This window comes from Dermacentor silvarum, chromosome 1 (assembly GCF_013339745.2).
Source record: "Dermacentor silvarum isolate Dsil-2018 chromosome 1, BIME_Dsil_1.4, whole genome shotgun sequence".
Classification (NCBI taxonomy): Eukaryota; Metazoa; Arthropoda; class Arachnida; order Ixodida; family Ixodidae; genus Dermacentor; species Dermacentor silvarum.
The window spans coordinates 240,760,739-240,786,761 of NC_051154.1; the positions used below are offsets into that span (position 1 = coordinate 240,760,739).

At 47.2% G+C, this 26,023-nt stretch overlaps 2 protein-coding genes across 2 annotated transcripts in view; one reads left to right on the forward strand and one right to left on the reverse strand.

The window, feature by feature from the left end:
* Positions 1 to 461: 461 nt before the first annotated feature.
* Positions 462 to 1,458, reverse strand: LOC119452026 (WD repeat-containing protein 54). The gene has a single exon (XM_037714510.2). It carries the CDS (start codon positions 1,456 to 1,458, stop codon positions 490 to 492), a length of 969 nt encoding a protein of 322 aa, XP_037570438.1. The 3' UTR covers positions 462 to 489.
* Positions 1,459 to 2,405: 947 nt separating this feature from the next.
* LOC119436996 (follistatin-related protein 5-like) overlaps positions 2,406 to 26,023 on the forward strand; it is a 397,352-nt gene continuing 373,734 nt past the window's right edge. The window contains exon 1 of the mRNA XM_037704047.2: positions 2,406 to 2,624. The gene's annotated coding sequence lies outside the window, so the exon portion shown is untranslated. The remainder of the gene's footprint in view (positions 2,625 to 26,023) is intronic.

Below are 26,023 nucleotides of genomic sequence, written 5' to 3' on the forward strand. Positions count from 1 at the left end.
GACATTTCTTAAGGGGGGGGGGGGGGGGGGGCACGTACACGCGGTATGCCCCTCCCCCTGGCTGCGCCTTCTTGGTGCGAAAAGAATGCCGTCAAATATTGTGCCATTTCCGCGATGAAGGAATGTGGCCAATCCAACAATGTACAACACACTGCACCAAATGAAATGGAGCACGTAATGCGCATTGGCACAGGGATTCCGGTAAACATGCAAGTCAGGAACTCACTAATTGCTATTATTACTGCATAGTAAATTGGAGCACGGCCGCCTGGATAGGCGCGCGCGGCCAGGCGGCCGTGGTTGGAGAATCCCTCTTATGAAACGTCTTTAAATTTCAGTGCTAGAAAAAAAAGTTGACGGCTTTAAAACAAAAACCGAGTGCGTCCTTTCATATTGACATTATGCTGACATTATCCAGCTGAAAGGGAAATAATTAAGTGAAGCACAGCCGGTAAGCTTAATAATTCAACGCCTAGAGTAAGACAGCGTTTATTTCTTGAACATGAACACTTCGGCAGAGTCGTAGGCCACAGTGGCGAACGAGCTTCCATCGGGAGCGAGGAAGGCGCAACCCATAAGCATGGCATCCGCGACGCTTTCCCCGTGCACGTGGTCGATGGTGTGTTCGCCCTCGCGGTCGAGCTGCCACACGCGCACGTAAGAGTCCTCGGCCACGGACAGCGCGAGCCCCGTGTCCGGCGCGACGTCAATGGCCGTGATCCAGCGGGCGTGCGCCGTGGCCTCGGCCATGAGCTGAAAGGAGCGCGTGCTGAACACGCGCAGCTCGCCTGAACCGTAGCCCGCCAGGATGAGGTCGTTCCAGACGCGGACGCTCACGCAAGGGCTGCTGCCGACCGGCGGCAGCTTGCGGAGCAAGCTGAGCGCCGTTTTCCCGCGCCACAGACAGATGCCGCCGCCGTCGTCGGCGCTCGCCATGATCTCGCCGTGGCTGTGGATGTCGGCGACGGCGTGCGGCGCGTGCTCGGTGGCCCGTTGGCAGAAGGTGACGTTCAGGTCGCGCGAAACTAGGTGCACCAGAATGGTGCCACCGTTGGTACCGACGCAAAGCAGACTGGAGCCGCACGTGCCGATTCCACGTGTGAACGTCTCGTCAGTGGCGTCCAGATCTTGGGGCAGCGGATGACAGTGGAGAAACACTGAACCGTCCCACTCGAACACCTGGAAGGCTCGCGTCGACGCAATCACTAGCAAGGTCTTAATGTCGTCCATCTTGATCCATTTCGCTTGCGTAAGTTCGGTGCAGGGGCTGCCGCCTACGTCTTTGCAAGCCACCTGCGACTGGTGCACGCTGCCATCAGGAGACCGGAAGAGCATAGTGACCTCCGTCTTTCCCACGAACGCTAAGTTGATCTTTCCGCCCTCAGTACAAGCGGTCAGGTTGTTGGGCAACGGACAGGCGCTGTGCCGGCACAAGAGGCTCTTGTCCTTTTGGTACATGGCGCTGCCGGATACCGTGTGCCGAACGGCGCGCTGCCGCACTTCAGCTGTCCCGTACTGCGGCCGAACGTGATCGATACGCGTGCCAAAAGCGTGTCCGTGAGGTGCTATGGCAACGCGCGGTTTGGCACGGCTACGCCTATGTACCGCGGACATTGTGCAAAATTAAAGCGGAATTAAAGGTGGCTATTATGGCTGTAAGCGGCGAGAAAGCGTTCACTTGTGATATATGGTATGCGGCGCGCATGAAAACTTGCGTGGAATGCCGAAGTCAAAGTGATAAAACTCGCATCATCACCAGTGTAAGAGTGCGCGAAAAGCGCGCGCTTTTTTCATCTTTTACTCGCATTGAATATAAAACAGCCATGACGAACTCCTTGTGACACCACAAACATTTTGTGGGTCGAAAGCGCTCACTGGTGAACGCTCTAAAGTAATTTTTCTACCAATTTTCGCCCAAATTTGAGATATGCAATCGGGGGCAGTTAGTTTAATGTACCTTTTCTTGATCTCTCCAAAAACTGGGTATTTCACGTGGCATCACGAACCACTCACAGTTACGATACGATTCACGATCCAAGTCATCGGATCCTACATCATTACCAAAGCTTTTCGCGCACGAACGGAAACAGAACCGAAACCGAAACCAGCATCACGTGCGGCGCACGAGTGCGTAGCAAAGAGTGTTGATGATGATATTGAGCGCCAGGTTGCCAGCGCCGTCTCGTACAGAGTAAGCGCATTTATATTGCTTTTATATGGCCTCTGAGACCATCAACGCCTGCGCTGCTTATTCTCGGAGGCCCAGCTCTGCGTAGTAGTAAGTGGTTCGTGTGGAAAGGGAAAGGTTGGCGCTATCTTCTGCTGACGTAAAAGAGGAGGGGCAGAGTGGGGAGGGAGGGGCCGACGTAAGAGACCCACTGCGGCGGCGTCGGAAAACCCCGAGAGGGCCCTCTCACAAGAGAGGCTGCTTCGCTCGCGTGCCGCTGGTCCACTGCAGTGAAAAAAGCAGTCAGGAGTCGTTCAGACGCGGTGCGTTGTTGTGGAGCTCGCCGGCGGGGAGCTCGCATAGTCGCGCGGCTCGGTACGACGTTCGTGCAGCGGCTATTCAGGCAAGGACCGGGCTCTCGCGAGGAGGAGGAGTAGTCCTACACCTTCCGTCCAAGGTAAGCACGGCCATACAGCGAGCTGTCCGGCCCATTCGTTGTCCCGAAACGCCGCGCGGGGCGGGGAGCGGTGGGCTTCACCGTAGAACCCCGCTGCAGCGGTCGGTCGCCATCTCCGCGCGCGGTGCGGTGCCGACGACGTTGTTACGCTCATCACGGGACAACAACGCGAGCCCGATCCCACGATCTGAAGCACCGGGATCTGGCCAGCGTTCGAAGACCGCGGTGACGCACCGCCCGATTGCACGCCGAGCGGCCGCGCAGGCCGGAGCGGCTGTATAACGTGCGCACCGAAGCGAAGGAAAGGCCACATTGCTCCCGAAAATCGATGTGTTGTTAGTTTTGCGCGGACCGTCGATTCGCGCGAATCATGACGCGCGCGCGCGCACGCACGCACGCGCGAGTTCTGTTACTTTTTCCTGTGTCGCTTACAAAAAAAAAAAAAAAAAAAAGAAAAAAAAAAAAAGAAAGGTGCGTCAACCACCGGGAAGAAAGGGATGAGAAAACGCCCGGGCGATTCCATTGTCTTGAAAAATGGCCCGCAAGTTCCCTATTCGGCTGCGCTGTGGGCTGACCCAGTTTGACTCCCGAGTACTTCCGGCGTGCGAAAAGAACACAAGAGCAGAGCGTGCGAGATGGTGGAAAGTAATTGTTTCTGGCGTGCTGCTGAACCAGGAAAAAGTTCAAACTTTAAGAGAAACGGCGCCTTCAGCGTGATGCGTTAAGAACGGACATTAAAAATAATTAAAAGTTCATTATCGTACATAGCACGCTAAAGAAACGCGCTACCCAGTGGACTATTTCATGTGCATACTTATACAAAATGTAAAACGCTGCGCAGTTCGTAGTACGTTCGTGGAACAAAACGACTGCACGGAAAATACAGTTTAGGAAGTCAGTTCATCATGGTACTCCGGCTCAATACTACGCTTTTCAGATAAGTAAAGCACTTATCATAAATTGTATGAACGATAGGTGAATACTACCTTAGCATCATGTCTGAACATGGAGGTGGTTTATGTTAAAAATGATCTGTGGTGTGGCATTAGTCGATTACAAACCGCATAAAGATTCGCATCAACGTTCAACCGCCGTACCTACGAGAGCGCTATAAAAGAGAGAATCCACAAGAAATTCTCCTTGCGCATTCTCTCTTTGTCCGCGCTTAAAGCTTTCTCTTGAAGATTATGAGCCTGAAGCATGCTAATACAGGAGCAAATATGAAAGCACGTTTACAAAGGCTGGCTCCTTAAGAGAGTCCTTCCAGGGGAGACAGGTAAGTGCATGCATGGTTTGTTGGAGGCCTTTGATCACACTCACCGTTTGTTTCGAGGACATGGACTGAACAGCTCTTTGCGAATGCGCGGTATAAATGGCGCATTTCCCCTAACTCGTTGCCATGATCGGTTATGCCATTAAGACAACAAAGACGCTTGCACTCTATCTGAAGCGGAGATGCAGTTGGTGAAAAGTCGCGTGTGCACACACGCACGCGTGGGCAGGCGTACCTGCCCTTTAATGAATATCGCCGTCTATTTCCTAATTGCTTTGGTCCTCTAACCTATGTCCAAAACAATTTTTTGTTTGCAATCTTAAATTAGCTGTCAACAGCAGGTCAACCTCGCTCTATACCGCAGGTGTAACTTTGCACAACGAGACACGCATTTGTGTAAGGCTAGAGAGACATGTTAATCAATGGTTTCGCTCGGTTACAACATAATCATTTTGGTCTATACGTGTTCTTGAAGAGACAGTGCTCGCTTACACTTATGCCACCCTCTGATTGGCTTATGGTAACACTTATTCCACCCTCTGATTGGCTTATGGCAAAAAGGAAAGTGATTTTGGATCATGACACAGGCGTGGCCGCCGACACCTCTCCTTGAATGAGACATCTAGCGGGCCGCTTAAACGTGGTTCTAGCGTGGTGGAAGCGTTGCAGTATTCAGTGCAACCTAAGACAATGATTCAACGTTCCTAAAGATAAGGAACGGGTCCCGTAGCGTGCATCCCCAATGTACGCATCTCATTTAATAGGCTGGCCCACAAAGTATCGAAGCGAAGCACAAGCATGATGTGCGTCCTTCAACTGACGCCTGTCGCTCAGCGCTGACAGGCCGTCCAACCGGCAAACGAGCAGAATCTGTCACCTCTCCCGTACAAGGTGAAAAAGTTCCAAGGGCCCGAACCAAGAGTGGTACCTGCAAAGCCGCTAGATCACTGTTAGCTATGGATATGTTTCCCGCTTTCCGGAGTTGATAAAAAGAAGTCAAAAAGAAAAGGCAGTTACTTGTGTCTAATGCGTTTTCATAAACTGGCCCATTTTGGGGTGTCGCTGCGCCAGAATGGAAGGCAGGGCTCATTATCAATAGAAAAGCCTAATGAAATGGTTTCTTACAGCCAAGGCAAGCAACACGTACGAGAGCTTCTTCCTTCTTTTTTTTATTTTTTTCGCTTTTTTTTTTACTAACTGAAAAATCTGGAAGAATCAATAATGTCGAGGTTTCTTGAAATAATTCAATTCTGGGGTTTTACGTGCCGAAACCACAGTTTTATTGTGAGGCACGCCGTAATGGGGGACTCCGGATTAATTTTGACCACCTGGGGATCTTTAATTTGTCCCCAATGCACGGGACACGGGCGTTCTTGCATTTCGCCCCCCATCGAAATGCGGCCGCCGCGGCCGGGATTTGATGAGGTTTCTTAATAACGTGCTCATAGAAAAGAAAAAAAAAATGAAGAAAGGAGCTCTGCTTTTGAAATATCTCTTTGGATTCAACGAACATATCACGTGAGTACTAAAATATTCCACTACATACAACGGAAAATTTCAGTGCTGCGTGATACGTTCGCTGCATCCGAAAAGAATTCCGTGAAGTATACTTTTCGGAAGTGGTGCATATTATAAGAACGTTCATATGCAATGTCTCCACAGTGATTGAGTTGCATTGCACCTATTGGAAGGAAATAGAGGCGGAAATCGGTGGGAAAACTCGTGCTTGTTATTATAAAAATCAGTTTCAAATTTCTTTTCCGGGTATAGTAGACAAGTTTACGGTGTTTTTCGAGACGGAAACAGGAAAGTCGGGAACCAAGCAGTTGAGTAATGAACAAGTCTTGTGATGATATTTCCCCCTCATATATAGCGCCGTTATGGTGGTAAATATTGGGCGGATGGACAAAAACAACAGTGGCACTAAACGTGGCCAGGGTGGGGCTCGCACTTTACGCACAGTCACTGCGTAGTTCTTTGCACTTTACCAGCGCCCCTCGACCGCCGAATCACCCGACACCTGTACGCTGAGATGGGCGACCTTCAGGCACGTATCCGTGACACCCACAGGGCGTATCCAACCGATCCAGAGGTTCGAAAATGTTCCGAGCGCACGTAACGTGAAGTCGAGAGTAAGCGCAGTCAGGAAATGCTTTCTTTTTTAAAAAATAGACTGTGTGTCATAAAGAGCCATTAGGAAAGGCGGAAGAGACCACTTTTGCCAATAAAAAGAAACGCCAACAGCGGAAATCAAGCCTCCTAATGCCTTGCTGAACGATCGGCTCCAAAATATTTGTGCGCGTGCAGCTAACGATTCCATAGGCGTAATATGGAATTCAACCTAAATTCGTGATTGTGGTTGGCTCATCATAGCCTCAGTTGCTTTTGCGCCATTAAACCCTAACTAAGTAAGTAACTAACTATCCATTTAAACAATTCGTGTACAAGTTTCGCAGACGTGCCACTATGGCGAAGTAATGTCTTAAGGGGAGAGGCGGGTAAAAAAACGGCGATTTTCATTAAAGAAATAGGTTTTGTTTTCAGTTGTTTCAGCAACATTGATCCCTCCTATTTCACATATGAAGAAATCAGAGCCAGAAATGATCGGGAAAAGTATAATAAACTCGGTTAAAGCACTCGAGGTGGCCAGAAAAGGCACACATATGACACATTTTCAAGCGCGCGATGCGTCAAACCGCGGTGCCGCACGCCATTTGGCTCGCGCTCGGCTATGCCAGGATATACGTAGCGTTAGCAAACGTTCAGCTGATTATTCTTAGCTTATTCTTAAGATTATTCTTAAGATAAGATTATTCTTATGAGTCAAGCTTCTCCGTTCTTCTGCGCTGTTGAGCAGCATTTGCGCTCTCCTTCTCCATGGCTATACCACACAGGCGCGTGCAAGGTGGTAGGCCTAAGATTTTTCTCTCCAAGGTTAGCTTTGCCGCATCACAATCTCCCCGGGAAGTAATAATAATAATTAACAGAAGTAAACAATGTTTATAACTTTCAATCGCATTTTTCTCAACTTCATATTTTGGGCAAAACAAGGCGTTTGTGTACAACATTTTATGTACTTATTGTGGTCCAATCAAGACCACATTTGACGGGCGTAATTTCTAGGATATGTAGAATGCACTTATCTAGGATTTAATACAATCACTTTATTTTTTAAGGATGAACATTTTTAATGTACTCGGGCACCAGCCACTGAATATGTAGCACCAGATACGAAATTCTCTTGAAATGTTGCCTGCAAAGGGAATCACGTTATCTTGCTTATTAAAACTCAGTGGAGTGTTAGGGATAAGAAAAATAATTTTGCATTGCTCTATCATGCTAACTACTAAGTCCAGCAGCTGCACAAACATGCACTGCTTATCACTTATGCATGGCACTTAGGACATGAAAGCATCGAGATATCTTAAAACTAAACGTAGATTTTGAATGAAGAGATCAAGCTCTATAAGTGGTAGAATTTTCATTCGCCCAGCATCATTATTTAAAAAGAAATGTTTCTGAGGAGCATCTCCCCTTAAGTAAGCAACTTCCTCGTGTAGTGTGACGCGGAGAGCTAAAACGATACAAGGGGAAAGGTGGTGGTCACGGCGTTGACAGTCAATAGACTAGCCATCATAACAACTACCGTATTTTTCCAACGTTGTTTGGCGAATATAACACGCCGTGATAAGTGTACTCGCTGGCTCTTTAGAAAAAGAATGAAGAGAGGCAGTCTTGCAATAATGTCTTACTAATGCGAACACACGCGGCTAAAGTAGCGATTAAAAAAAAAAAAAGTCATCATATGCAGGGTGTGCATGGCAGCAATCCTCTTAGAGCGCGGCCTGTGTTTCAATCGCCTGCTCCTCGGTCCGTTCAACGTTACGCTTCGTCGTCTTGCAAGGCAAGCACGCGCCCGCATGTTCCTCTCCAGACTCGATTCCTTCTTTCCATTTTCTTTCTTTTACGGCTGCAAACGCTTGTGCAGGACGCTAAATGTACGGATATCACTCGATCACCAGCGCCAGCTTGCGCCACCAAGCTGTGTGCACGCGATTCTCTTCCCCCCACCCTCGCCTTTTAGCGCTTGCTTCTGCGTCTTCTTGTACGCACGCAGTCCCCAGACTCGCGCGTGAGGCGTCGTTCGGAGGAGGAAGCGGGGGGGGGGGGGGGGGGGGGGTGTTACAGGGAGGAGTCGGGGTGGCGGGACAGGTGGCCGAGCGCGGCCAGCTGGCCAGATGGCGATATGGGACAGAATGCGCCTTCACCGCTCCCCACACTCGACCGCACTGCCGACGGCTCATCTCCGCTCGCTCCCATCCTGCCCTCCTGGCAGACTGGAGGGGGTGTCCTTCGAGGAAAGAAGCCACGCGCCAGAAGCAAGGCCAAAGGGCCGCCATCATTCTCGGCCTCTCCTTATTTTCGCGCTCTGAGCCAGCCAGCCGACCGCGCGCCTCCGCGCGCGGATTTCCTCTACGTTACGTCGGAGGGGCCGCACTTTTTTTCCCAGAAGGGTTTGCGCTAGTGCAATCGTGCAGTGCGGCTCCAACAGCTGCGAACCACTGTGCAGGATGCCGTTCAGTGACCCTCGGATTAGCATACATTACACGCGCAGTTGGCGGTCAGGATTAAGGGTTTGAATTTTTTGCCGGTGAAACTACGAGAATGTCGTTTAAGAAAATGCTAAAGCAAAGTTTTGTTCAGATTTTTTTTCTTTATTTCTTTTAATGTAAGCTCTTTTCTAGCGTAACCGTCTCGCTAGCATCTGGTAGCAGCAGTCGAAGTCGTAGCTGTAAATTTTTCTAGCTCAAGAAATGTATATACACAGGGTGTCCCAGCTATCACGCAGCACGATTTAAAGAAAGAGGAACGGCGTTACGCGAAGCAAACCTAGTGCATATTGTTTCCAGTACAGTGGAGTAGCCGCCAGTAATTTTTTCGTTGCTGAGATTTAATTAGCTAATTGTAATTAATTATCTAACTCGAGAAGTACTGCCCTAATTATCAAAGTGTCGATGAGAAAATTGTAGAGCAACATGAAAAACTCCCCCGATACAGCTTCCTATTGCTCAATACGTGCTACATAAAAGTGTTTTTCTGAACGTGAAAGAAGCCCGCGAATACACGCAAAGTGCCTCGAGCGACCAGTCGCGCGGCAATTCTGCGTCTCCTTTCACACTCGGAAAAACACATTTATGTGGCACGTATTGAGCAACAGAAAGCTGTATCGGGAGTTTTTCATGTTGCTCTACAATTTTCTCATGGACACTTAGATAATTAGGGCAGTACTTCTCGAGTTAGATAATTAATTACAATTAGCTAATTAAATCTCAGCAACAAAAAATTACTGGCGGCTACTCGACTGTACTGGAAACAATATGCACTAGGTTTGCTTCGCGTAACGCCGTTCCTCTTTTTTTAAACCGTGCTGCGTGATAGCTGGGACACCCTGTATATATATATATATATATATATATATATATATATATATATATATATATATATATATATATATGGGGTTGTGCAAGCTCCTGGTGGATTACGCCACCGAGGAATCGAATTCACGACCTCACCGGCTACTGTGCACAAACCAGTTAGAACGGAGAGCGATGTGACAGCCGAAACGTCTGCCAGTGGCGAATAATTCTCACTTGCGAATAGCTTTGCGAGCTCGGTCCTTGACTGGCCAAAGTTATGGCTCTGCTTTCAATAATATTGTACTGTATAGGTGAATATGAGGTGTTGCGCACGAGTGTCCCACCGCATTTTTGTGTTGAGGGGTTGAAAACACAATTTTCATTGCGTGCAGGCCGCTCGCATAACGTAAAGTCTTACTTAGTACGAGGTGTAGAGGTCTCTGATTAAGCAAAAACTAACAATGAACAAAGCTACATATAGTCAACCCGGGCTGATTGGCAATGCGCTTAGCGATTGATTTCTAGGTATAATTGAAATTCTACCTTCACAGTTCACAATAATATAATGGAATTGCCTTCGATGCTGTCCCCGACGGACGCAGGTGGTGAGGGCTTCGATCTTCACCCATAAAAGAAGGAATTACGCATCGCTGTGTGTCACATACCCCGTGAACGAGGCGCCAACGCCGGGCCAAATTCCAAAGCCGGCTTATCAGCTTCTGAAAATAACCCCACAAAAGCAAGGACAATTAATAATGGGCCCTCTGGTGCGCCAGCGAACGCCGGTTGTGGTCTAAAGACCGAGTCAGAGCCCAGAGTTGTCAAAACACAACAAAGTATATTCTTCAAACAAGGCAGTTACATACACATGTGCACACTTCAGCTAGACACAGCACAATACAATTCAGATGAGTATTAACAAAACATTGGAAAATAATTAACGACAAACACTAAGAGTCCAACACGTACAGTATAGAATGAATAGGAACGCGAATTGTCCAATCGTATTCACCCGTGCTGGTCTTGAGCCGGCCGAACGATCTCGGCGTAGCTCGAGGCAAATCTAGAAGAAGGAACTTGTTCCGGAAATGCAGACGCTCGATGAACTCGTCGACTAGCTTGCCGGGGAATCCCCTTCCGCAGACGCTCGGTCTTCACGTCACATCTCTTCACCGGCGCGGTCTGATCCCCTTTCTGATTCCCGCACGGAGCTTTTATTGCCTTCGCCGGTGCTTCTCGAACCTTCCTATCGGAGTCGTGCTCCCATAGCACGAACAAAGCCTGGGGAATCTTCTAGTCGTTTCTCGCGTTTTTGACCGCGGCCGTCGGAGCATCGTCGAGGAGGGTGTTGACTCATCCGTAGGCGCACGCTCACGCTGCAGTACTCCCTCTCTCTCTCTCTCGACTCGCCGGGTGAGAGGTTTCGGTGGGCGCGCGCGCTCTCTCTCGCTCTCGTTACCGTCGCCTTCGCATGTCTTGTCGAAGCTTCTAGACTTGGTTGGTCGCGTCGGCTGTTTGAGGCGTATGCGCTCTACCCCTCTGTCGAAGTTGCCGCGGGGCCGTCTTGTTTCCTTGCGGGCTTGAGTGATGCGCAGCGCGCGCTTAGATTAAGCGCTCTTTTGTGACACTGTGTGATCACGCTCGTGGTAAAACATCAGCAACGACTAAAACAATGATGAAGCCAATACATTCGGCAAATTATCAGTTTTTTCACATTGAATCGCATTTCTGGGGACATATCTGAGAAAAAATGTTTCTTGCACCACTCGTACTATTCCACATTTCATCTTGCTGGTATCGATTCGTTCGATGAGTTTCTTTTCTTTTTCATTTAGAGGGAATCAGCCGTATTCATGCTTTAAGCTGGAATTATGCATCAGTGCCACATTCATCCACAGCACACCGTTTGGCTGTGCTTAGGTATCGGCATCATTCTCTCCGAATTCTGTGTATTATCAGTGTGCACGCCAATGTGCGTTGGAAGGCTGTTCGGCAATGTCGTCGCAAATAACTCGCAGCATGGAATATATTTTTTTTATTGATATGGTATAAGAAGATGTTGACGCACAAATAAGGCGCCGGCTACTCCTTAGCTCTTGAATGGGTCTAACCTACAACGTACAGGGTTCAACATACAAGAATACATGTCAAATAACCTTCTCATACAAGCAACGTTTGCACAGCAACACGACAACGTAAAAAAAAAAAAAAAAAAAAAAAAACGTGGTACATACAATGAAGAAGTTCAATCACTCCACGGCACTGCAGAAGAAAGTCTCAAGAATACAAATAATAATATAGCACCTTACAATACAGTCTCTAATCAGCGGGTGGTGCACAAATCGTGTAAATCATTATCACACATAGTCAGAACAGAATAATAAACATAACATAATCCACAAACACATATACATATACAGCGACATTGAAATAAAAGGGACATTATAAGCGTTAATAACGGCCAATAATGCCACTCTCTTCGAGAAATGTTGTTAACGCTTTTAGAGCGCTATTTTGCAAGGCCGTTGTTGACTAAGGGCCCAAAATCTAAATAAACTGTGACCACGGACTGCCTTTTCACATGTCTATAGCTTCAGGATCAATAACTACGCGGAAGTACTTAACGTTCGGAGATTCCGTGCAGCAGTACTGCCCCTTATGACAAGGGATCTGTATTGGCTTGCGTGCTTTCGAGTTCACTTAATTGAGTCACGCTAGTGTTATCTTGTTCCATGCAAAGCTTGGCTAACGTCAGTGTACGAGTTTTAAAGCAGGCGGACAATTTGTTCCAATGAACTCAATAGCGGAAAGGCAGGTACGTCCTTAATGTTTTCTCTCGTTACATCGTTTTATCGTTTTCCTTTACCTGAGAAATCGGCGAAAGGCTGCCTTACATGTACACGTCATTTATGACTAGGTTGAGGATTTTGCTGGTTTCAACCGAAAAATAAAGTATGAAAGGATCTGCTGACAAAAAAAAAAAAAAAAAAAAAAAACAATCTAGTTTGCTGCTCAAAAACGGTCTTTATCCTACCTATCTGGCACTAAAAAAAGTGATTATCCTAACAGGCTTTATGGAACGCTAATATTGCGGCAGCATAGCATGTTAATACAGAAAAAAAGGATGCATTCATTATTACGAATGGTGAGATAGTGTGTCTAAATGAGAGCGACTGTTAATTGCGCGCAATATCTAATAGAAGCAAAGTTTGTGGCTGTAACGAAGTCCCACGCTGCAGGAGTCCGAAGCAATTCAGGCTGATAACTCTAATGAACAGGACGAGATTTAAAGCTTGAAAGGTATGTCCACAATTTCAATAAATTAGTAAAATTGGGATGGTAGGCTTCTGTAGAAAGCCGGCTATACTAAGTACATAAGAAATAAAGAAAAAATAAAAATAAAACAAGAGAGAACTATCAACAAGCACTTCACACACCAATACAAGTTACAAGCACATAAATATTGTCACTATACAGGTACCAGCACAGGAAACACGGTGTCATTTGGAGCAGTCGCCGCATCATTACCCATTTTTGTTTCGGTAGAACCACTTTCAGGATATCGATCTTTAAAATGTTCTACGAAATGCAATGTCGTTCCAATGAACAGTATTTCAAAAAGACGTCCTCTAACAGTTTGAGACAATATTACCTGTAACGCTAATGCATTTCTTTCGCAGATTTTGGAAACAAATATCCCGAAAGTGGTGCTAGTCATAGAATTTCTGCAAAGCAGATACGATTTGACTGCTGCTCAGCTTCAATTTTTCAATTTCAACTTGTGCTCTAAAGTAAATCACTAAAAGTTAATAGTTAAATCTTTTTTACTAGCTATCTGGATGTTGCGATTTTATCGTGCAGGTAATTTTCGACTCTTCCGGAAATTCATCTGAAAAAGAGAAAAAGCGCTATTTGTTCAAATAATAATAATAAAAAAACAGGAGAAACAGGCAATTTATATACTATGCTGTGAAAACGCTAACACACCTCTTCAAAAGCTGCAATACTAAAAAAGCCAATGATCGCGACCACTGCAAAGTAATAGTAGCGTGAAAAAAAAAAAATATTTTTTAGCTTCTTCAACACAAGGTTTTGGTAATAAAAATTTATCCGAAGAATTTTCTTTTTTTTTTTTTGCGCACCGCACATTTCATGGCCAGCTATGTTCTTGTTAATTGTTAAGATAAACATGTTAACAGCCTGCAGTTCAAAACTTCTTTCTCGGAACAAATATTCACGCCTTATTGTAGGCCACTCATAATTATTTAATTTCGGTTTCCTGCTTCTCTACAGTACAAGCGGTGCAAACGTCTATCACATGTGTGGCATGCAGTGCGCTATTTGCGAGCGGTGAACTATGAATGAAGCGCGAGTGACGCTGAGGCGCAAATGATGTTTCCGGCATTGTCGACATGGCTGGGCAACCGAGCCCTGTCTAAATAGGGTCCAGCGGGTAGCTTCATGTGTACAGTGCAGACGATTTTGTAGTTAATCGCTACAGCGCTGTACGAAACATGGCGCGACTCTTTCCGACATCATATTTACAGACATGTCCGCCGACCTCCTGGAGCAGCAAGCATGCTTCGCTGCGGTACACCGAAGCCTGCCGTGCGGCGCGCGTACAGGGTTGGAGGGCACCGATAGGCGAGCGAAGGTAGAGAATCATGTGTACGGTCTGCCTTCATAACTTTGTTAGGCCCATTGTACATTATAATGCACATCGCCTTCAATCTTAAAAAAAAAAAAGATTTTGGAAGCGAGCACGCAAAATATAAAGCCCGATGTTACGGGCCGGGGTTTGGGGAACCTTCAACAGCGTCTGCTTGGAGCTAGAACCAGGTTGACCAGCGGAGAGGGTCCGGCAGGGCAGACGAGGCGACGTAAAAACAAGTAACAGAAGTTTAATACATGGTTACGGGTGAGCGGTGTGCTCCAAAGAAAACATACAAGAAACGTTCAGCGTGCATGCACCTGCACGCTAGGGCAAAGCAAAAGTCTTCTCCACGTGGCTGCTGGCACTATCCCTCTCTCCTCTCCCCACTGCAGGACATGGGGCAAACCAGACGAAGTAGAGATGGTGGGTGACCGTAGCGGGGTGAACGTCCTCAGCGGGGGAGGAAGGGTTGCAGGGTGGCACGACAGGTTTCGTCTCTGACCCTCGCGACTGAAGCCCAAACCGCATGAGAGCGATATTGTGCGCGACGGCGACGAGCGACGACTTCGAGCGACGAAACGGACCGTCGCGCGAACAGATCGCTCGGTCTTTTCGCTCATTCAGCTCGGTTCTGGAAATCTAGAATTCGTCGCTCGTCGCCCGGAAGTGCTATGAGCGACTAGCCAATAGCGCGAAGCCGGAACTGGGTATACATCAGTCAAGCACTACCGATTGTCGCACGGAACGTGCAAACGACTAGATTTTGATACGTGCAAGGATAATAACGTAGTGCAATGCCTTTAGACAGTTATGCTGCTCTTTACACTAAAACATATCAACGTAAATTATTAAAGCAAGCGTCACGCCAGTTTCGGCGAGTATTTGCTGCCCTCATACCGGCAACACCGGGGAGACGTCGCTTAAAGTCGTCACTCGTCTCGTCGCTCGCATGCGGTACGACTTGTAGGCGACGAGCGACTGCGACAGCCATCTCCATCGCGTCGCTTGTCGCTGTCGCGCGCAAGATCGCGGGCATGCGGTTTATACTTGACATGTCTATTCATGTTGACGAGCGAGATCATTAGGCACGCCGAGTACCATGCGTTTGCAGGTGGTCCGAGCATGGCCGCCAAAACTGAATCGGAATCGACTACACGTGGTCCGGGCATCGCCGCTCTAAGGGAATCGCAACACCGGATATAAAGTCGGGCGCATGCGGAACTGTATCAACGTGGTGTAATCATATTCTTGCCGCCAGCTTCCGCGAAAATTCGCCCTAATTTGATCTACAACCGTTGTGTCGCCACTGTCGACAAAAAAACCCGTGAAGTGCGTTTCGAATAGTTTGTTATAACCTCCTTGTTTCGAATACTGTCAGTTGACACGAAAATTCAGGATGCAGCATCAACATTCCAACCGATGATACCATGTTAACACCTTCGTCTCTGTGTTTAGACATAGAAGGATGCTTTTTATAAACGCTGGGCAACCGTTGTAATCTCGGAGGCCACACTCTAGGCCTATAAGATTGTTAGCCAGCGCCAACGTTGCCATCTCGGGGGCCACGTTGAGATCTAGTACACACGCGCAAAATACCTACGAAAGCGGGCAGGAGGACCTCCGGCGGCGGTAGCTCAGTGGTAGAGCGTCGCACACGTAATGTGGAAGATGTGAGTTGAGCTCCCACCCACGGCAAGTTGCATTTTTTCCCACTATCATTTCCAATTTTACTTTGAACTAAAAAGAACGGTCAATTTCTCCGATGCTTTTCCTGGCTTCCTTGTATGTTGGCCCAATGTGGTTTTAACGAGCAAATAATCGAGTCCCTCGGTTCCCCTTTTTATTCTCGCTCTAAGCAACAGAGTTTGGTACCGAATTTCTGACCACCTTGCCTAACGCTGTACAGTGTACTGTACGAGACAGCGCTATTACCAGACATCACCGTCTTTGAAATAAACAAAGCTATAGATAGCCCCAATCCCAGAAAGTTCCCAGACCCGGATGGCATAACGGCGGTACTATACAGGGTGTCCCAACTATCATGCACCAAGATTTAAAAATATGCAAATGCCACGTAGCTGGACAGAACCAAGGTAATGTTGTTTGCCGTCGCTTGCAGATACTCAGATGATTTTTTTTTTGCATTCCGCCCAATTACATAATCAGTTTTAATTAAGTAAGCAATTTCTCAAATATTATATTTAGACGAAAAGTGTCAATGAGAAAATTGTAGAGCAATATTAAAAACTCCCGATACAGCTTTCTGTTGCTCAATACGCGCTACATAAAAGTGTTTTTCCGAGCGTGAAAGAAGCCTGCGAATACACCCATAGTGCCTCGAGCGGCCATTCGTGCGGCAATTTTGCGTGTGAGTTCGCGGGATTCCGGAAAAACACTTTTGTGTAGTACGTATTGAACAACAGAAAGCTGTATGGGGAGATCCAGCTACGTGGCAATTGCATATGTTAAAATCTTGGTTCATTATAGTTGGAACACCCTGAATAAAGCTTTTTAAACGTCACTTTGCTAATTCCGGGTGCACGCAGTATTGATTCCGACAGGAAATAACTTATTAACGGTTAGCAGAGTTACGGACTTACAGACCAATAACACTAACAAACGTGGAATATACAAGTGTGGAAGTTTCATCTGCCAGGATGCAGACTTATATCGGACACTGTTGGACCGCACCAAACGTACACGACATTAAGTTCAGAGCCAAGGCAGAAGCTGTCAGTGATCGCTCGTGCAACAATTTGTAACATTTTCAAAATTTCGGGATTATAGTACGTCCTACAGGCGTCGTTATGCTACAGAGATGATTATGAAAAAAGAAATGCACTTGACGATGACGGTCACAATGGCAACGTACTAGTCGAGATAATTTGTTCCGACGCTTAGAAGGGGGCTCACAATTCTATATGCATTTTCCAGGGACAAATGGTATCACGATTCCTTTTTCTCAAGAGGCCAGCCTCATTCGCTGCTACACCCGTATTTCCCGATACGGTTTTCATCAGCTCCAACGTCCGGCGTTTAGCACGCGTGTTTCTGAAAGACTCTTTGCTCTACGGTGCCAGTAGGAGTCGGCGCGAAGCTCTTTTTGCTTAGTTACTCACAGCCAGATTTAGTATAGAGTGCCTCTCCAGTGTCACATGTATACGACTCTCGATAGACTCAATACAATACATGTTTCTGGAACCATTGTATGTAGGTCTACGCACTGTGGAGGTCAGGGAGGTGAAGTATTAGATAGGGATAGGAAGATGCTGGTATGCGGCCTAAGGAATCAAAAACTTCTTTAATTTATACGCAGACACGCTATCTGTGAAAACCCAATGATAAGAAATTTATGGAATTGAGCTAAAGGCATCCTTACATATCACACTGGCCCCTATTTCTATTTTTATTTGGAGTTAAGACGTGCAATATATAACTCGTGCGTGAGTTCATGCAATCCCCGGTGCTGGGTGAAGTTTCTTCTTTTCTTCGCCGTGAGTGTAAAGCGTAAGATGAGGAGGTGACGCCTGACGGCGACGACAACGAATGCGTAACTGAAAAGTCTGACGGACACAACAAACCCAGTTTCGAGCTTTTGGCTGCTGTCGCAGTAAAATTCTCCATGGTTTCATTTCAGTCTTTTAAGTCAGTTTACATTACTCACAGTTTACATTTCGGCCGCAAATAGTTCAATTTGCATACCAGTGCAATCAAGAGCGACTACGCTGTTGTCGCATTTCATGTGTAGCGGCTTTTGGATTAGCTTTGGTCCCACACTCTGCTTCTGTGCACCCACATTTAAATTTGATGTGACACTGTAAATAGCTAGCAGACCAGATAATTATTCTGCTTGTTCACTCGCACAGGGTGCTTACGTACGGCGTTTAGCGCGTCCGGCCGATACGTTAACAGAAAGACCCAGAGGCAGGGCACGTTCATAAGCGCTGTCGCGTTGTATATAGCTAGAGAGGCGCTGTCATTTTTATAAAGTTTGTAAGAAAGCGATATGATTGAGCAACATTGCCATGTTAGTTGCAGGCTCTACTTATTTCCTCTTATTAATTTTCTTTTTTTTCACATTCTACTATATACTGATCTTATCTCATTGCACGGGCATCGCAAGCTGACGGACTTGTACTTCGAGGAGTGCGCGAAAGATTGTACTGGAATAAAATGAACCGCAAAGAAGTGATGACGAGCTCTCGCTCCGTTGTGACATTCTTCCTGCCCATTAAGCTGTACGCTCCCGTGTCTCAGGTGTACTGAGCTGGCTGTTAATGCTCGCGTTGTGTTTAAGCTTGCCGTATAGAGAAAAAGCACGAAGGAAACCTACACACCTCTGTCCGTGTGCGGATTTGTGTGTATTGACGGTTGCGTAGCGACTCAAGGGCAACAACGTCGCCTCCTGCGTGGATTTGCGTCTATCTTCATTTTACTCGCCAGATATTAGCGCGACCCGACAAATGAGCGGGGGGTGGGGGGACCCGACTCACGCCGCCGCTAAACGATTCGGCTGGTAATGCTGCAAGATCCTCCGCTAAAAGGCCGAGCCGGAATGACAACCCATGCCCAAAGACGGCGGGGCGCGCAAATATCGAACGCCACGCGACGACCAAAGGGTGCATGCGACCTCCGAAAAAAGAAGCGCGCAAAATAAGACGGATACTGGGCAAACAAATAAAGAATGTAGGATATAGAATGAAGTAGGAGGATTAGGGGGACGAATAAGCGAGCGGGCTGCATTTGGCGTGACCCATGGCCGGTCAGTAACTCGACGAGCGCGATCCGGCGAGAAAGGAAAGGACTGCGGGTGGGGACGATGTCGTCATTGATCCCCTGGTGCTCCCCATGCACGTCGTAATACCCCCCCTGGAAATGAGATCCATTCGCGTGCCCCGCTCTGACGTCAAGAGCCGGCGCGACTGTGCCGCCGCCAGTCGCGCGGCGCGACGGGCTTATTGTGCGTGCAAGTGAGCGTCGAACGCCACACGAGGACAGCTATACACGCCGGGCAGCTCCGCGTTCTATACGCAAGCCGTTCGATTGCGCACTCGGTGCGGCGGCAGTCCGATACCGTACGGGTGCGCGGTCGGCTGGTCGGCGGCTTTGCTTAGAATGGATGTTGGTGGTTGAAAGAAAGAAAGGAGAAAAACAAAAGCATAGGGAAAATATTATTCACTAGCATGTCGTCTATACTGAGTCGCACTGTCTGTTGCCGACGGCGAAGGAAAAGCATTGCGCTGTCTCTGCGTAGGTTTCGAGAACGCGCAAGATGTTCGGACGGAAGAAAAGAAAGTACGCGGGAAGGAAAATGGACCGCTTCAATCAACGGAAATGGAATAGATTTCTGCTGTCCGGTAAAGTGAGTCTTCGTCCGTGTATGGAGGGAACGTCTGGCGGCCCGCTCATGAAATACGTCGTCGGAGTATACAGCATGCACATGAGTTATAATATTCTAGAACAGGTTGCGAAATGGCGAAATTCTGTCGTAAATTACCATATATAAGAAACATTCTCCGCTCCTGTACTTTCGCATCGTGCTTTCTTTAGCCACCACTTAGAGCTATAAAGATGCGTTTTTTTAGGTATAATCGCAGTAAAATAGCCACTGGTACAGGACTTTCTGAGGAATCTGAACGAATGAAGAAGTAAAAAAAAAAAAAAAAGCTTCGAGTCAGTGACCGCACTGTTTGCAGGACACTGACAGCATCGATTATTCGGCTGACGCGTGCCACCGTTTTGCGGTTGACTCGACTGCAGCACCAGATGGTTCCTCGCATCGCGGGTCGGCCGCCGCGTTTTCAGCGCGTTTATCAGGCGATCAACGCAGGCATGGCACCGACGTCGCGATCGAAGCCATGTGTCGCAATGAGGCACGCTCCAATATGTCATCGCCGTTGCACAGCGTGCATTTGTGGAAACGTTTCTGGCGGTACGAAGAAAGAAAGATTGTCAAAAATAGTTTTCGTGCTGGGCGCTGTGATTTCTTACCGAGAGCTTTCATTTTCGTTAGAACATTCTGTACTTTTTCAAGCAATAAAGACGCTCCAGAAAGAATACCAAAATATACAATTTTTCTTTCTCCCTTATACAATGACAGTTTTAAGCATGCGATCAGCGCTCACGGGTTCGCGAAACTGATCTATTTGAAGCCACATTTAAGGATGACAACAAAAAGCCATGGGTCTTGTCTAACTCTGACAAGCACATAAAAGCGCACATCCGTTGGTGTTCTGCATTTAAAACAAAAGCGCGCACGCACGCACGCGCACGCAGAGAGAGGGAGGGGCAGAACGACGATTAGAGGGGGCATTTAATCGATATTTATCTAACATATAATGTTAAAGCCTTGCAGCCTTTTTTTGGCGCGCCACAATCAAGATGAAGCATGTGAAGGGCTACGCTGAACGTTCATGAAATGTCTCGGGCACCACGGAACATAATGACGGCGCACATTTTTGCGCAGAGAAATCGTCCTTAAAAACGGCTGGCACTCCATTAAAAGCGTTCTTTCGCTTGGTTCTGTTCCTTTGTTATCATCAGCCGCTGATGGCCGAGCGATCTCGGTGATAACGTGGGCGCAGAGCCGGTCTGACCTCGAAAAAGAAAATAATTGGAATAGAATCGGTTACGTTATATCCGGCTCTTTTCACGTTTCGTTAGTGGTCCGAGCGGCGCTTCGCGTATATGTTATCGGCGAGATCGTTCGGCCGTGGGCTGTTGATGATAACAAAGGAATAGAACCGAGCAAAATGAATCCCATATCACTATATACCGGCGCCAAATTTTGTCTGTATACACTTACGGATGACTTAAATAATGTAGATGCTGTTATTAGCAGCGTTGATTATTACATTAGAGGGGCCCTGAACCACTTTTTATCGAAGTCGAGAAATGCATTTGAAGTTAAAATAGACTATTTTAGAAATACTTTACCACAAAAAAGTGCTTCAATGCGTTCCACAGAAGCGGAGTTATTGGCGATAAAACGTCCCTATATACATGGTGCTTCCGCTCCTTCTTCAATGACTTGCACTGCGAAGGCTACGGCCCTGTCTACTGAACGTCATCGTGGCATGCAGTTCAAGTTTGATTTTGGATGTTCACGTAGACTACTTCCGTTTTTGGCGCCTACGACGTGCCAAACGCAGTTGTCCTCAGCGAGCCACAGTGCGCTCGGTCAGCGCACACGTCGCTGCACCGACCGCAGCTATATATACATGCAAATGTATAGTGCGTATGCGCAGCCTTTGCTTTGTGCACGACAGGGCTTGAGCGCGTGTTCGCTCTCATATATGCTCCAGTATGGCTGTGCTACGTGGTGCGGACCGGCTTTGTCCTGCACCAACTCTTGACCCACGGATAGTAGCCACAGCCAATTTGCGTATTTTAAAGTGTTATCAATAGCTCAATACGAAGTGAAGTCTGCCAAGGCGTCTAACCAGGAGCGATCAGGACTGAGCGCGCGCTGCAGCAAAGCGTACGTGTGGTCTGACCGTAAGTTTCGCGTGGTTCGAGGCTATAGTAAGTGTTCAAAACTAGTCGAAATTAGTGATACTCGACGGCTATACGACACCGATACGCAGGGTGGCCACAGCTTAATTTCTACGCGGGCGGCCGTGGCCCAGCGTGAGCAGCCGATAGCCGGCTTCTTCCGGAAGTACGTAATTATTATCGAAATTCGAAAGCAGATTGTCGCTTAATTCAGCCTGTTTATTAAACTGCGTCAATAAATATACACATAGCAGTAGAAAGAAGCGCACTGATTCAAACACCCTACTTGATTGATGTCAGCTATTGGCCAATAATAGCCGCCGCGTATGGGAATCTGCTATATTACGAAATCAAGCGTCTAGAAAATCGTGAGGAGCAGGCTTCTGTTAAAAAGAGAGCGCTCGAGAGAAAGGTGACTTAGCGCTTCGCTTGCGAGATCCACGCGTCGCGCACGACTGTAAAATATGGCTGAGATGTTCACAGCAGCGTATGCTTTCCGCGGACAGTTTTTTCACCAAACCCGAGGAGTGATTCAGGGCCCTTTTAAGTAAGTCCCGAGTTTTTTTTTCCTTTTCCGAATTTGTGTCATCGCGTACGTAATACCATGGATTGCTATCAAGGCGTTTTCTATAGCTTGATGATGAGCATTGCGAAAATTATCTGTGTTAACTATGATCACCGCCATGTTTTGGTACAGCAGGTCCACTTGTTGCCTTTCTGGATCATTGGGATAGCTATAGATTCCTGCGCATTGGAGGCATATTTGTTGCACTCTCACGGCGCGCTTTGAACTTGAGTCGATGACATATTTTTGCTTAACACGCGCCGAGCGTTCCACCGGCACCATTATTATTGCGATAGCAATTATATGGACACTTCAGGCGCATTTATGCCGCCGTCGTCACCATGATGTTCTGTATAAAGTCCAAGGGTGATAACATCGTCGCGGCGCGCCGTATGTTGTATGTGCGAGTGGAAGCGTGCGAGGGTGAGCCGACGATGGTGGCTCAATCTTGCGCGTGCAAGGTAGGAAGCGCGCTGTCTTCTTTCGCACGCAAGACACCGGCGGGGGGGGGGGGGGTAGGGGAGGGAGGCGTGGGTGTGTGGGCGTTCTATCCCGGCGGCGGCTGTGTATGGCGCGGCCGCCCGCGGCTGCGTGTCCTACCTTGAAAGCGACCTGCGATGAGGACAGAGTGCGCCAAGTGCTGATAGTTTCGTGTGCGCTGTGTTCTCGCCGCTTAGTTCGCGTTGAAGCGAGAGGCAGCACGAAGGTAAATTCGCTCGCTGCTGCCGCCGCGCTTCCTCACTCCAGCGTTTTGACACGAGTGTGCGCGGTCATCGAGTGAGATGTGTTCATTGTTTGCTTGTGCGCGCGTGACAGCATGCTTGTTAATTTGATTAGTAAGCGAATGTTTACAAGTTTATACGGCCGATAAAACTACGTTCCTTATTTCGTATAGCTGTCTATTAATTTGATATCGTGATCGATGCTTTGCCTTTCGGGCGAAAGTGCAACTTTTCACTTTACACCAAGCCCACAGGGGTCCAGTATTCACAAAACACTTCTTACGCTAGAATTGTTCGTAAGACCGAATACCAGCCAATGGTTACGTCGGACATGTTAGCGAAGGCTGTCAGCCTATGGCAAACAGAACAAAAAGCTTTGTGAATTAGGCCCAATTCGGCTCAGTAGGCTGGGCGCTATTGCGTCCAGTCGTTTGAATTGCGAAACCTTCATTTCACGCTACAAACTATTTGGTGCACCTCTACTGTAACCTAGGGACAGAGAGAGAGGCTGCGGGTATATTCAAAACTCTGCAGGCTAGCTTCTCCGGAACGCTTGATTCCGTACGTAGCAATGGACTACCCTATTGGATATTAAAATTTAACGCAGGCAGAGAAGTTGGCAGCAATATAGCCCGCAGAAGCCGCCAATATGGCAGTCCGACCAATGTGGATTATACGTAGTGGTATATACTTACCTATTAGGAATAAAAAATCTAACGATCTTCAAACGCCCTTGTGTATATAGCGCAGTTTCTTACATTATCACTTCTGAAAGTAATTTGTCAAAGTTTTCTCTTTAAACGATAAAAAGTCTATGTTTATTTCAAGCGTTTGACCTCTTTCGTGAGACTTTCGCACTAATGAATGCATAATACAGTTTACCCATGGCGAGAGCTCCGCTCAACATTTATGGTGTACATCTAGCGACCCGCACGAAACCAAATAGTCGTCATTTATTTGGTACGCAAAATTCCTTTAATGTGCCTTATACCCCTATCAGACGGGCAAACTTAAGTTTCACTCTGAGGGAATGCACTTCACCGTTAGTGTCATTAGCAGGCTGTCACACAGAAAGGATTAGTGACACTCGCTGTAGAACGTCTACTATAGTGCGATCCTCGAACTCTATCGCTGCGTCCTAGTGCGTATATATTCTCGATGGAAGTGCTTCAAACGTATACGTAAGATAACACTCAGTGGACGGTCGGCGTAGTTCTGAAACCAGTATTTTTTATTTTAAATGTTCTAAAAGTCACTGTTAATGAAAATAGTGATTCTTTCTTTCTCAACGAAACCTTTGTCGCTTTGTTTTTAAGCGCCGACGCTTCGCCATTGTCCAGACTTCCAAACACGCAGCACGTCGTTAGGGTGTTAGATGTAATGTCGCCTGGTCCTCGTTCCTGACAATTGATCGCGTTAATGTTGTTTTGCAATGATTGCCTTAAAAAAAAGGGGAAAAAAGAAAAGAAAGAAAACGTACAATGCACTGACTGATTTACCGATCGACACTGCCATCAATTCCACAATGACCCTCGCTGAGGCGAAGTGCACTCGCTCAAAGTGCCACTAAATTTGCTCGTCTGACTCCAGTATAAGTCACGTGATAAATTGAGTGAGTTCTGTATTTAAAACGCTAATTCGCTATAAAAAATATTGAAAAGTCAAACTTTTCAAAACAGCAAAGAAAACTGAAAACGCCTTCCCAGCAAGATGCGCGCCGTGTAGTCGAAGAAATAAAAGAAGCCCGTGTACTACTCATCTGTTACCGTACGGGTCACACGAATGTGCAGCGCCAGACTTATCGCTAGTAATATAAAGCTGCACTTTCTGAAGAAGTTGGGAAGACGCCATCTTCGCTATACGGCATCAGGCTCCATAGACGGCGAAGCTCACTTATATAGCGATATTGAATATTGCTCTACACATTTTATTTTTATTTTTGTTTCTCTCGAGATTTCATGAGTGTAGTAAGACAAACACAAAAAAAAATCATTGTTCACAAAGTGTCTCGGTGCATCTGTAGTCTGAGTCAAGGTTCCTTATATAGCTTTAAAATAAAGAACAGAAGCCAGACGCAGCGTTATCATCAACAGCCGGCTCGTGGCTACACGGAGAGGGGCGAAAAATCATGCGTGTGCCCGATCGGTGGCCAATCCTCGTGAGTGGGACAGTGCGCCAAGACGGGAAAAAGGAGCGGAAGGTAAGCGACGAGGAAAAGGAGGATAGAGACGCTTATATAGAGCAGAAAGCCGGGTGCACACACCAGGCACGCGCCCATCCGCTGCCACATCCCAACCGAACATGAGAATAAATGTACCGACGGCCGACGCTTACGGGCCCCCTGTGTAGCCCAAGCTCGGTTGCTTCTACGGATGAAACATTGCCGAGGACAACGAAGAGTAATGAGAGGACTACGCACGTGAAGACAAGAAATGCAGGGAAAGAGCAAGGAGAGGGGGGGGGGGGGGGAGAGTGCGCGGCGTATAGGCCGCTTCCGTGCGTTCAATTCTCGTCCCCTGCTTTTGTTTCACGCAGTTGTCTATCAAGTTGCGCTTATTTTGATCGAATTTCGATTTCGGCGAATGACCTTTACTCCCTAAACTTCATTATTTATATACTCCGTTCATCCAAGTGCTTACACAAGTTTTTTTTTTTTGTTTCAGAAATGTGAGGGTTCGATCGATGTCATTGTTTGAACGCCTCCAGCAACTGAACACGATCTATATACGGGTGGTCTCTTTGGTCGCAACTATTAATCATTGTGTCATGGCGATGTCTGCTTTAAGTATGGTCGCTCACGTGTTCTCCACGTCTCTTTAGGTTGTAGGTCTCCCTTAGCACTTCGATTTCAGGGAAGGATCAAGTATTATTGGCCTTGGCTGTTAACCGAAAAGTCATTCCGTCCTCGCTGTACTTTTTAAGCAAAAGTCCGTCCATTGGTGAGTGTACAGCGCGTCGTATTTCCTGCTTTTGTTTGCGAGGGCATTGTTGCAGGATGCATCGTTTCCTGTGGCGTACTACAATGCAACGATTACATCCTGATTTTGTTTCAACCGATTATATTTTCGCCCTTCGTCACTGGACTTTGCGGTGGTCCGTCACCGTTATCACCACAGGTGACTAGTTGGCACAGGAAATGATAAGAATTGCAAAGAATTGGGCAGAAAGAACAAACGCGTTGCTAGAGTCCATTACCACACTGGCTCACGTGCGGAAAAACGCGTCTGCATCGCCGTCGCTTTCCCTTCATCATTGTTGCTCGATGCGTGCGACA